General features: G+C 36.0%; 2 protein-coding genes across 4 annotated transcripts; one reads left to right on the forward strand and one right to left on the reverse strand.

Annotated features, from left to right (window-relative positions):
• The first annotated feature begins 3,810 nt into the window (after positions 1-3,810).
• On the forward strand, positions 3,811-7,708 carry LOC140813732 (peroxisomal adenine nucleotide carrier 1-like). 3 transcript variants are annotated; one of them, XM_073172398.1, is made up of 6 exons: positions 3,811-4,126; positions 5,126-5,281; positions 6,218-6,449; positions 6,709-6,855; positions 6,953-7,113; positions 7,193-7,708. In XM_073172398.1, the coding sequence occupies exons 2-6, from the start codon at positions 5,139-5,141 to the stop codon at positions 7,470-7,472; spliced, it is 963 nt and encodes a 320-aa protein (XP_073028499.1). In that variant the 5' UTR covers positions 3,811-4,126; positions 5,126-5,138; the 3' UTR covers positions 7,473-7,708. The 3 variants fall into 3 exon arrangements, with proteins under 3 accessions (XP_073028499.1, XP_073028496.1, XP_073028497.1); XM_073172395.1 differs by lacking the exon at positions 3,811-4,126 and adding an exon at positions 4,714-5,010; XM_073172396.1 differs by lacking the exon at positions 3,811-4,126 and adding an exon at positions 4,798-4,982.
• A 288-nt stretch (positions 7,709-7,996) lies between these two features.
• On the reverse strand, positions 7,997-9,339 carry LOC140813733 (uncharacterized GPI-anchored protein At5g19250-like). The gene is made up of 2 exons (XM_073172399.1): positions 9,163-9,339; positions 7,997-8,559 (listed from the first exon to the last, which is right to left on the reverse strand). The coding sequence occupies exons 1-2, from the start codon at positions 9,230-9,232 to the stop codon at positions 8,048-8,050; spliced, it is 582 nt and encodes a 193-aa protein (XP_073028500.1). The 5' UTR covers positions 9,233-9,339; the 3' UTR covers positions 7,997-8,047.
• Positions 9,340-10,333: the final 994 nt, after the last annotated feature.

Genomic DNA, 10,333 nt, shown 5'->3' on the forward strand with positions numbered 1-10,333 from the left:
TGACCAGCGTTGAGCCTGCTCTGTTTTCGACAGTAATATGATAGTCTTAGCCGTTACAATACGAGGTAATGAATCTCTTTCAAAGAATTTTTGTATAGCAGTTACCACATCATCTTCGATAATATACCAACAATGTTTAAAAAACATGGCGGAGAAACCATCCGGTCCAGCAGCACTATCGGCATCCAAGGAGAAACCACCTGTTTGAATTCCTCATCAGAAGGAATAACAATCAATTTCGAATTATCATATGTGGGATGACCCCCCGCGAAGCGGCGAAGGTAATTCAAAATGGTGTCTTCCCCTGACAGCAAAATAGTCATATATAAATAAGGAATTTGAAGCATTGTTTAGTTAAGATTTTTTAGTAGGGTCGTTATTTAATTAACATAACTTTGGTATATAGATTTGATATCTCTAGAGGTTTACGATTAAGTTATGACAATTAAACTTAATGTTTCAGGTGCATACACTTTTTATTCTAACATTATTTTGCAAAGCTTCAAAATAATGGATTTGAATGCATCTTGTTGTTATCGTTGCTTTATTGTTTCCTTATCCGTTGGAACTCTATATTCGGTTATGTCCTAGTGATATTTTGGATTATATATATATAATGTGAACCACATCTTTGTTCATGCAGGTCAAAGTGTTATATGTGACGAGCATATGAGCACAACTTGATTTTCTATGGTCAAAGTGCTTCATGATGAGGTCACATTGTGAATGTTCTATTCTGTTAATCATGTGAGTCACATCTTGGTCCCTGTGAGTCAAAGTGTTGCATATAGAGATGCAAGTGACTCACCTCTTGTTTGCTTAGTCAGAGTTTTGCATGATGAGGTCCTATTTTGGATGTTATGTTCTGTTTTGTCGGTCATATGAGTCACATCTTGGTTCATGCGTGTCAAAGTACTACATGTAAAGGAGCATATGAGCCACCTCTTATTTCCCTATGTTCAGAGTTGTAAGAATCGATTTTTTTCCATATCATTGTACGGAAATTTGTAGGATTTGATTTGTTTTATAAATAATAATAATAAGATATGCACCTTGGGAAATTAATTGTTGGAAATAGTTTTGCCAAGTCAAGAATAATACACCAAGGCCTGCATATTTTCGAATTTTTGGGAGAAGATATGGCAAGATTTGGGAGATATCATGCAAGGTTTAGGAGAATGATTGCATGGATATGGACAATTTCGAAATTTTGAAAATTTGACCTAATATTTGATAGCATATAAGCTTGAGTCAAAGAAGTGAAATAAATCATTCTCTCCCTTGCACCATATTTTCGAACATATTAGGGTGGGAATCAAGGATTTAAATCCCACGAAATTGGAAGATAAATCAGCAACAATGGCAAGGAAATTGGAATCAAATATTGTGAGATTTATGTCAATCTTGAGCATGATTTTAGTGTCATAATTAACTCTCTTCCCTCCACCTATAAATAATCCATCATTACTATTCATTCTCACACCATAGAATTTCGAAATCCTTGCTGAAAGTTCGAATTCCAGCAGCCTCTTCCTAGCCGAAATCTTGCACAAAAAGCGTCCAAGTTAGCCTAGATTGTGAGCCGAAGCGCTGCCCGAGGGAGGAGCCAGAAGCGACCCAATCCCCGAAGTTGTGCATCACATTTTTTAGCATTCAAACACTGTAAGTGGGCTGTTTTAAAGAATTAATTTCGATTATGCATTCTTCGTGTGTTTTTGAAAATACAGTTGAGTACATATTCTTTTCTACTCCTTTTCTTGTGTCAAATTGACATACTGTTTTAAACACTGTGAGGAGTCGACTGTGTATAGGTGGAATCCCAACCATGACGTACCCTTACGTGGTGGGGGATATAACCGCTATATGGCCTCGCCCCCTTAGAGGAGTAAAAATTAGAGACTGACGTCAGTAAACTATAGTAAGTTTGATAAATCACAGTGGCTGGTAAATGTTATGCATGTTTATGAAGTATGTAAGCAAGTCATGTGTTTCGAAATTTACACATGTTGTTTTATTGTGCTCGATATGCCCCCATTTACTGAGTATTCCCAAATACTCACCCCCCTTATAACCCTTCCCAGATAAGTTTGAAGAAGAAATCGAGGAGGAAGAGTCTGAACGATTCTGGGGATAGTGAATGTTCGAGAATTAGATTAAGTTTAAGTTTATTATTATTCAGTTTTACGTTTCCGCATTAAACTCTGTCGTTTTTGGGATTTCGGTTTTGTAAAGACAATTGTTATTTCATTTGAGATTATGATATATAAACTAGTTTCGGTTTACACTGTGCTACAAAGGCTTGTTGTTTCGATTGTATGATTGTTAAACAACGTCGGTGTCAACCCTGAGATTCGGGGCGTGACAAGAGTGTTGCGTGATAGAAATTCAGATATGGATTCTGTTATTATGATCTTCTTGCATTCTGTCATCTTATTTGCATGTGTATTTATTATTTATTGTTGTGAAAGTTTTTGTCGTTATCTTTGAAATTGAATTAGTAGCTGGGTTTGGTTTTAACTAATAATTTTGGTGAAGAAAGTGAATACGTAGAATATATAGAAGAGTTTATTGAGGATGAAGAAAACGTAAAAGAGTATTAATCTTAGAGCTTGGAGACATGATTTTTTTTAGGATTCATAAATCATAGATAATTTCTTTTCAAATGTTGCATGTGTCCGAGATTATCAAGTATCGATAATGACTTTTTTTTTTCCCATTTCTAGAAGTCCCTTTTTTCAATAAATAGAAAATGTAGCTATGCGGAATAATATTAATTAGTTCTGTTGGAAAAAAATAAACGTTGATCATAACAGGGACATTACGCGTGCCATTATTTTGAAATAAGAATGAATACTGCTTGACTTCACTTCACCAACCCACAAAATAAATATTTTGTTTTTTTGCAAATTTCATGATGGAATTTGGACATCAATTTCATAGAAAATCAGAGGTATAAGGTTGACATATGAAGATGTACGTGCATTTTATGGAATATTTAACAAATTACTGTTCTTACCACACACATACCGACAGTGTAGTCTCATAAACACCCTTTTTCTAAATCATGTTTCTTTGAATTCAATTAATTTCAAAAGTTATTATATTTTTCATACCCGTGACATTCAAATCATAAACACCTTTTGTCTAAATCATATTATATTAGTGGAATAAACGAGTGTTTGACGCATGATTATACATTTTATTTTTTTAACCAATATTTTTCTCAGGTGAACGTGTTGTATGGAGCTTGCCCGACATGATTTACCAGACTAACGTATTTTGTTGATTAATACTGCTTAATTAAAAGATATATTATCTAAAAGTAGCGACTTTGAGTCTCACGTCATTTGAAAAAAAAAATTATCTAGATTGAAAGGAGGGCCTCAAAGAGTGTAGCCCTTTAATTTGACAAATTTTTATATACATACCTAACGTGTTTTCAGTAGGTGAAAACCTAGCTTCGAGGTGGAGGGGGCCGAATTTAGACAAGAAGATGGATATTTAGGGAGACAAAAACTTGAAATATTGTTTGTTTTCTAATTTCTAATTTTATTACATTTTCATTCCCGGGACATAATATAAGTTTCCATACCTATAATTAATTGAATTTGTGAGTGTTTCACCAATGTTTATACGTTCTATTCATCTTTAAAAAACATTTTATCGGACAAACATATCGCACAGAGCTTGCCTAACATGGTTGACACTATCTAATGCGTACCGAAAAATAACAATTATGGGCCTCACAAGTCACAACATTAAAAGAAATCGAATGGTTCTATATTCAGAGGACCTCAAAGAATTCGTGGACGCTGTTGAATTTGGATAAACTGGTCTGTTTTCTCCTTCAAATATGAAACCATGCATATTCTCTCCCTACTCTTCCTTTTCCGAATCAACGAGCTCGATCGATATCAAATGGCTGCCGTGGTTAATTTGCCCAGAAATACACCGGCAACTCATCGTCTGCTGAGCTTACCATCAGATGCAGACAGAGACGCGCGCGCACACACATATATATATCCGATCGACGAAATGGGATTATAGTTTGGAGATGATCTTTTCTAAAACGTCGGAATCAAAATTCAAGATTCTATCTCAGATGACGTTGACCGAAACACGGCAGGTGAATATATATCCTTGTCTCATTCGGTCTTTGTTAATTTGTATGATCCGAGAGAAGATTACTCGGTGTATTCATGTAGTGGTTCTAGTCTGTTGGATACAAAGATTGTGTGATCGTGTAGTGTATATTGATTAATTGTATTATGTGTAGAATTCCTTGAGCTGAATTTACTCAGTCGGAGATTCTTTTACTATACATAGTTCTTGATTTTTTGATATACTCGAAAGAGTAAAGATAGTATTTTTAATTGATAAGAAATTATTGTTCATATTGTAATTTGATAGATAAAATAGTGAATGTCCTATTCATGTACCACCAAGTTTGGAAAGTGGAACCCCCACAGGTTTACAAGACATCATCGACGATGACAAGATGAGAATTGGCTCTTGTAGAAGAGTAATATCATGCTAAAGGTTCATTGTGGGTATCCCCCTCCCTTGTAACTAAAAAAAAAAAAATTTATTCGTGAGTCACTTAAATAAAATATTTGTCTCACAAAATTGATATATGACTGTTTCACGTAAGTTTTTGGTAAACAAAATTTGGCCGAATTGAATTGCTATAGATTTATTATTTATTTGTTTTTTTGAGTCCCGAAGAGAATAGTTATAATTGTATATCAAAATTGAGATTTTATCCAAATTTATATTTTCTTAAATGAAAAAAGTTTTAAGATTCAATCAAATAAATAAATTACGTAACGTCGGTCCCAAATATGCTGTCACGTTGGTAATCCCAAGACGATCTGATTATCCAAGCCACTTCTCGGCGGCGGTCATAAAAGCAGCCACCACGGACCGTCGTGATCAATTGGACTTCACTGTTGGATTCCGCCGCCGTTGCAGTGACTTTCAAGGTTTTGTTCTCCACTCATTTTTACCGTGGCAGGAGCGCGATCGCCGGAAAGGCGGCAAATTATTTGATTTGAACTTTGACTGTTTCTGTTTCTGTTTCTCTTCATTTATTGGATTTGATTTTTTTTTTTTTGGGGGTGAAAAGGTTGATCTTTTCGATGGATTTGGATCTGGAGTCTCTAGTGGAGGCGACGTCGGGTGCGGTGGGTGCACTGGTCAGCACCACCATTTTGTATCCTCTCGACACTTGCAAGACAAAGTATCAAGCTGAAAATCGAGCTCACCATCACCAAAAATACAGGTTTTGTCTTCTTTTAGGCGTTGTGGTTGATAATTTTAATTTATAGGCAATTAGGTACATTTTCTGCGTCATGCTGGTGGTTTTACATCTACTGCTATGAGCTATCATGATTCTTTTTTTTTTTACATGTAAACTCTAGATGTCGTGTAGAGTTTTTATCCTTGTAATGAATCATGCTCCCCCTCTTTAGCATGGGACGGGGAAGTGTTTGTTTACTGGGAAAATAGTTTTGGTTTGCTTGTGTGCTTGATTCCATCATTTTGGTGTGATGCGAAATCTTGGGCGTATGAATTAAGTGGATGGCTTTTTTGTCATCTGGCCATAACGTCCCTGAAGAAGTTGGGAAACGAGAAATCGCGTCTTTCTTCATGTTTACTGGGATGAAGTATAAGGGGAGAGACAGTATTGATGGACGCTATTTGATATTTCATCAATTAATAAATTTTTGCATTACATTACCTATGTATTTCAATCAGGAAACTTTTTTGTCGGAAAAACTATGTGATTCTAATTATTACTCGGACACGGGGATTGAAAAAGACCCAAAAAAGCAATGGTGCGAAAGCTAAACTATGCAGACTTGTTACTTTTGCAAGTATTTATGATCCGTGGGGTTTGAGATTTAAACAGAAATAGACTCGAGCATATTTCATGTCAGCATTGAGATTTTAGATTAACTCGGCTGTCTCCAAATATCAGTGTTTGGAATTATTGCTTTTGCTAATTTCAAAAACTCTGTATATGCAATTTTAGACCGTTTTGTGAGTTGGGTTTGCGATTGGTGAAAAGGGTACCTTTGTTTGCTGTGACGTCCTCACATCAACATGACATGGTAACAACATACAATTTGAAGAGCTTCTGTGCCTATGTCTCTCATTCGTCAGCTAAGCAGCAGCTGTCTTAAATAAGCTGAGTCTATGACTTTTATTCTAACAGGAATATTTCGGATGTGTTCTGGGAAGCAGTTTCCAGGCATCAAGTACTTTCCTTGTATCAAGGCCTGGGAACTAAGAACCTGCAGGCTCTCATTTCACAGTTTGTCTATTTCTATGGATATAGTTTCTTTAAGAGATTGTATTTAAGAGAAAGCGGATCCAAATCTATAGGAACTGCAGCTAATCTGGTCATTGCTGCTGCTGCTGGCACATGCACGGCTATTGTAACGCAGGCATGTCTGGAATTTCCCTATTCCTCTTTGCAAAAAAGCCAGCACCATTCTGGTTGCATTACGAGTGTTTATTTATTTTATGTTGAATGATGAAAAAGGGTTAAAGTTTATAAGGTTTTAGTCCCCTGGTTGGTAATATGAAGGATCTTGGATATTTTTATTATAGCGAGTCTCGACCTGCCAGTTTAACGTTAATATTTTTTGGTATATGTGTTACTATGTCTGAAATAGGTAGCCTGATTATGGTTTTATTGATCAGCCTCTTGATACAGTATCATCAAGAATGCAAACTAGTGATTTTGGGAAATCCAAAGGCCTTTGGAAGTCCCTTTCTGTGGGAACTTGGAGTGAGGCATTTGATGGTCTAGGAATCTCTCTTCTTCTTACGACAAATCCTTCCATACAGGTTGACTTGATACTAGTTCTTTTAGAGTTCCATTTCTGAAAGTGGATAACTAAATATATTCAAAACCAATTCTAATGGAAATTACAAAGCCATGCAGTATACCGTGTTTGATCAGTTGAAGCAGAGACTGTTAAAGAACAGAACGAGCGGACAGAGAGATGGTATATCATCTCCAGAAGCACTTTCTGCATTTTCTGCCTTTGTGGTGGGTGCAGTCTCGAAATGCATTGCTACCTGTATGACCTACCCAGCTATAAGGTGATCGAAGGACCTGGTGAATTTATCTTACTTGTTAGTTGAGTTATATTGATGAAGTTGCCTTTTCATTTCTGAACAGATGTAAGGTGATGATTCAGTCGGCCAAGTCAGATGAAAGTGACGAGGGTAGTGCTCAACTTAAATCCCGTAAGACAGTGTCTGGAACTTTTTACTCCATTTGGGAAAAAGAAGGCTTACTCGGTTTCTTCAAAGGGCTACAGGCTCAAATGCTGAAGACTGTCTTAAGCTCAGCTCTGCTTTTGATGATAAAGGAGAAGGTCACAAAGACAACATGGGTCCTAATGATCGCACTAAGGAGGTTCTTGTTGATAACAAGACCGAGGTTAAAAAGCTCTTAAGTAGCACCAACATGATCACCGTGCAATTAAAAGCACAAACCTTAAAGCTTCCGTTCCATCAAAATATCATAATACCTCTTGGTGAGTCCGATAAATTCAAATATTTTTCGTTTATAAACTTGGTTGTACGCATGGTTGTATTATCGCAACAGAATTTAGCAGAAATAATGTTTAGGAATGAGCCTGAACAAGATATGCACAACTTACTATGGTAATGCCTATGAGTTGTATATGTAGCCCGTGTCTGGAACTTGGGTAGTGATAAAATTTCATCCAAATAATGTCGTCCACGAAATTACGAAAATGTCACCTTGTTAACCGAATAGAAAAGAAAGATATCTTTTTACGGTAGGAAGAGCCTAAGGATGGAGAGAACATATTGCCAAAATGCGAGTAACACACATCAATGAATGTTTAGCTTTTTACCAAGCTTTCGTCGATATCCCGTGTCCCTGTCAAGACTGGAAACTGCAGAGTAAGTTTTCTAAGACACAAGAACTTTGCATTGCTTTGCTAAATACTCGAGCCAAAAGGAAAAGTAATTAGATTTGTCAACCTCGAGTGATCAACTCCACTCAGTGTAATACAAAAAATGCTGCAAATAAAGCCATCAAATGGCCGATAGAAGCAAGGCTGGACGCTCCACTGTCATTGTTCAAATTAGTTCCCACAGAGTAACTCCCATCAGATGTGCTTGTAGTCAAAATGACAACTATCCAGTTACCTTCAGAACCAATACCAACGCCAGTGAACGTGGAATCGTTTAAATAGCGCGTGTATTGCGATTTTGTGAAATTTGATGCGACAAGACTTGGATCGAGGTTGGGAACACAAGCAGGCATGATTTGTCCATCTCTTGTAATGGTGGAATTTAACTGGCATTTTATAAGAAGGTTTGGAAAGTCTGTGTACTGAGGTTCGGTGCCTGGTATGGTGTTCGAACCTGTGGTGTTGGTGCAAGGTTGGTCCTTGAATTGATCTGCAACTTTACTGCTGAGACATTCTGCTCGGTCATTCTTGGTTAATGTTGTCAAGTTTAAGGATGATCTGTACTGGTTAATCGCTTGAAGAAGATTGTCGTCCGCATCTGCAGAAGGAATAATAAAGATCGGAGTTATCACCTCAAAATCTATAATAAGTCAAAGACGAAATTTTTCCTCCGCTGATTTTGGGATCAGATTTGTAACCCCCATTGAGACCTACATTGTTCAGATCTTCAAACCAAAAGACAATAGAGATGAAACAGTGAAGTCCACAATTTCTTGCTCTTTCTTCCTCTGTACATTTTGGTTCAAAATGTAATCAATTTTACTCAACAGATATGTTCCTAAAATGCATTACTAGCTCAACCACCGCTAAAAACGTGAGCACATAAGAGCAACAAAACTAGCCACTGGTTTTGTTTAAAACATAAGAGAACTGCATACATGTTCGAGAAAATCAAGAACTAATCTCCGAACAAAAAACAGATCTTCAAACCCAGGGATGGAACCACAAAGTTGTCGATAAAAGTTGATATCAAGACGCCCAATTGGCTTGAAATCACAACATTTTGAAAGCAACAAAGAAATCACCACAATACATAGATAACCATAACCCAAATCCAAGAATTTAAGTCAAAGCAACACAAATTGTTTGTCTTTTAACATTCAAGAAGATGGGTTTGCTAGAAATTCAGTAGATCAGTTACCACCGCATCTTGCGAGAAGAATGGAGTGTAGGAACAGAGAAAGGAGGAGCCACCATTGGAGAAACGCCATTTCTGAGTGAAATCTAAGCTTGGAGCTTTTTCCTAGAGATACTTTTTTCTTCGTAAAGGAAGATGAGTTGCCTTCGTCTCATATAAGGAACTACTTGGTGACGCGGCCAAAGAGTCCTTGGTGATTAGGTGCATTAGCTTTTGGAATAAATTTAATATACAATTTATCATTAATTTTATTCAAAATATAGAAAATTCAAAATGCCGAAAAAAATTATGCTATATTTTTTCTACACAAAGTAGATCTTTGCAGCAATAAAAACAGCATAGAAAGAAAATACAAAATTCCGAAAAAATATCTTCTGTTAAAAAAATAATGTAAATGAAATCATAATGTGAGTCAATTATTAATCAAGAATTGAACAAATGAGGCCAACCTTCTTGTTGCTCCGTCATTTTCAAATGAAATCAATATTTCAACAATTTAGTTTTAATAAATCAAACGAGTTGTAATAAATATTAGAATAATGAAGGTAATAAAGGGGGGTTGAAGATCTAATGTTTGCCTGAATTCGGAAAAAGAAAGTCTCGTTAGTTAGTCGTGCAACATCGTAGCAGCTAACATGGACAAGAAAAGGGCAACACTTTAGAAATCATTTACTTCTTCAATAAATTAAGCTCCTCCCTATTGTTTGTCATGGATGTCTTGAGTTTCTAAGTTTGAAACGAAATCTCGAGTCTATAATTCAATGAATAAACACTCCCCTACTCAAAAACAAATGCTGGATCGATTGTTAGATATATTTTCGTATATATTGAAAAGGTGTGTATAAAAGCTGTATTTGTATTGAAACATTACATTTTCAAAAGTAGTTATTTACACTTTTTTTTGAAGGTCATATATGAAAAGTTGCAATGTTTAATTTATCAATTATTGAAATCTATAAAAGGGTCAACTTGAGTTAGATTTACTGCGGAAAATCTCTCTGCAAAGATTGAATATTGTTGTAAGAAACTTTCTTACGTATCTTGTGGCTAGAAAATTCAAAGTACATTGTTTCTTCTAGTTTTTTCATCTTATCCTACATGATATTTGCTCTAATTTATCTGCACAAAACATGGAGCAAATAAAGCCTAAAGGAAAGTGTATATCCTACACGAG

Source organism: Primulina eburnea, chromosome 15, assembly GCF_022965805.1.
Source record: "Primulina eburnea isolate SZY01 chromosome 15, ASM2296580v1, whole genome shotgun sequence".
Classification (NCBI taxonomy): Eukaryota; Viridiplantae; Streptophyta; class Magnoliopsida; order Lamiales; family Gesneriaceae; genus Primulina; species Primulina eburnea.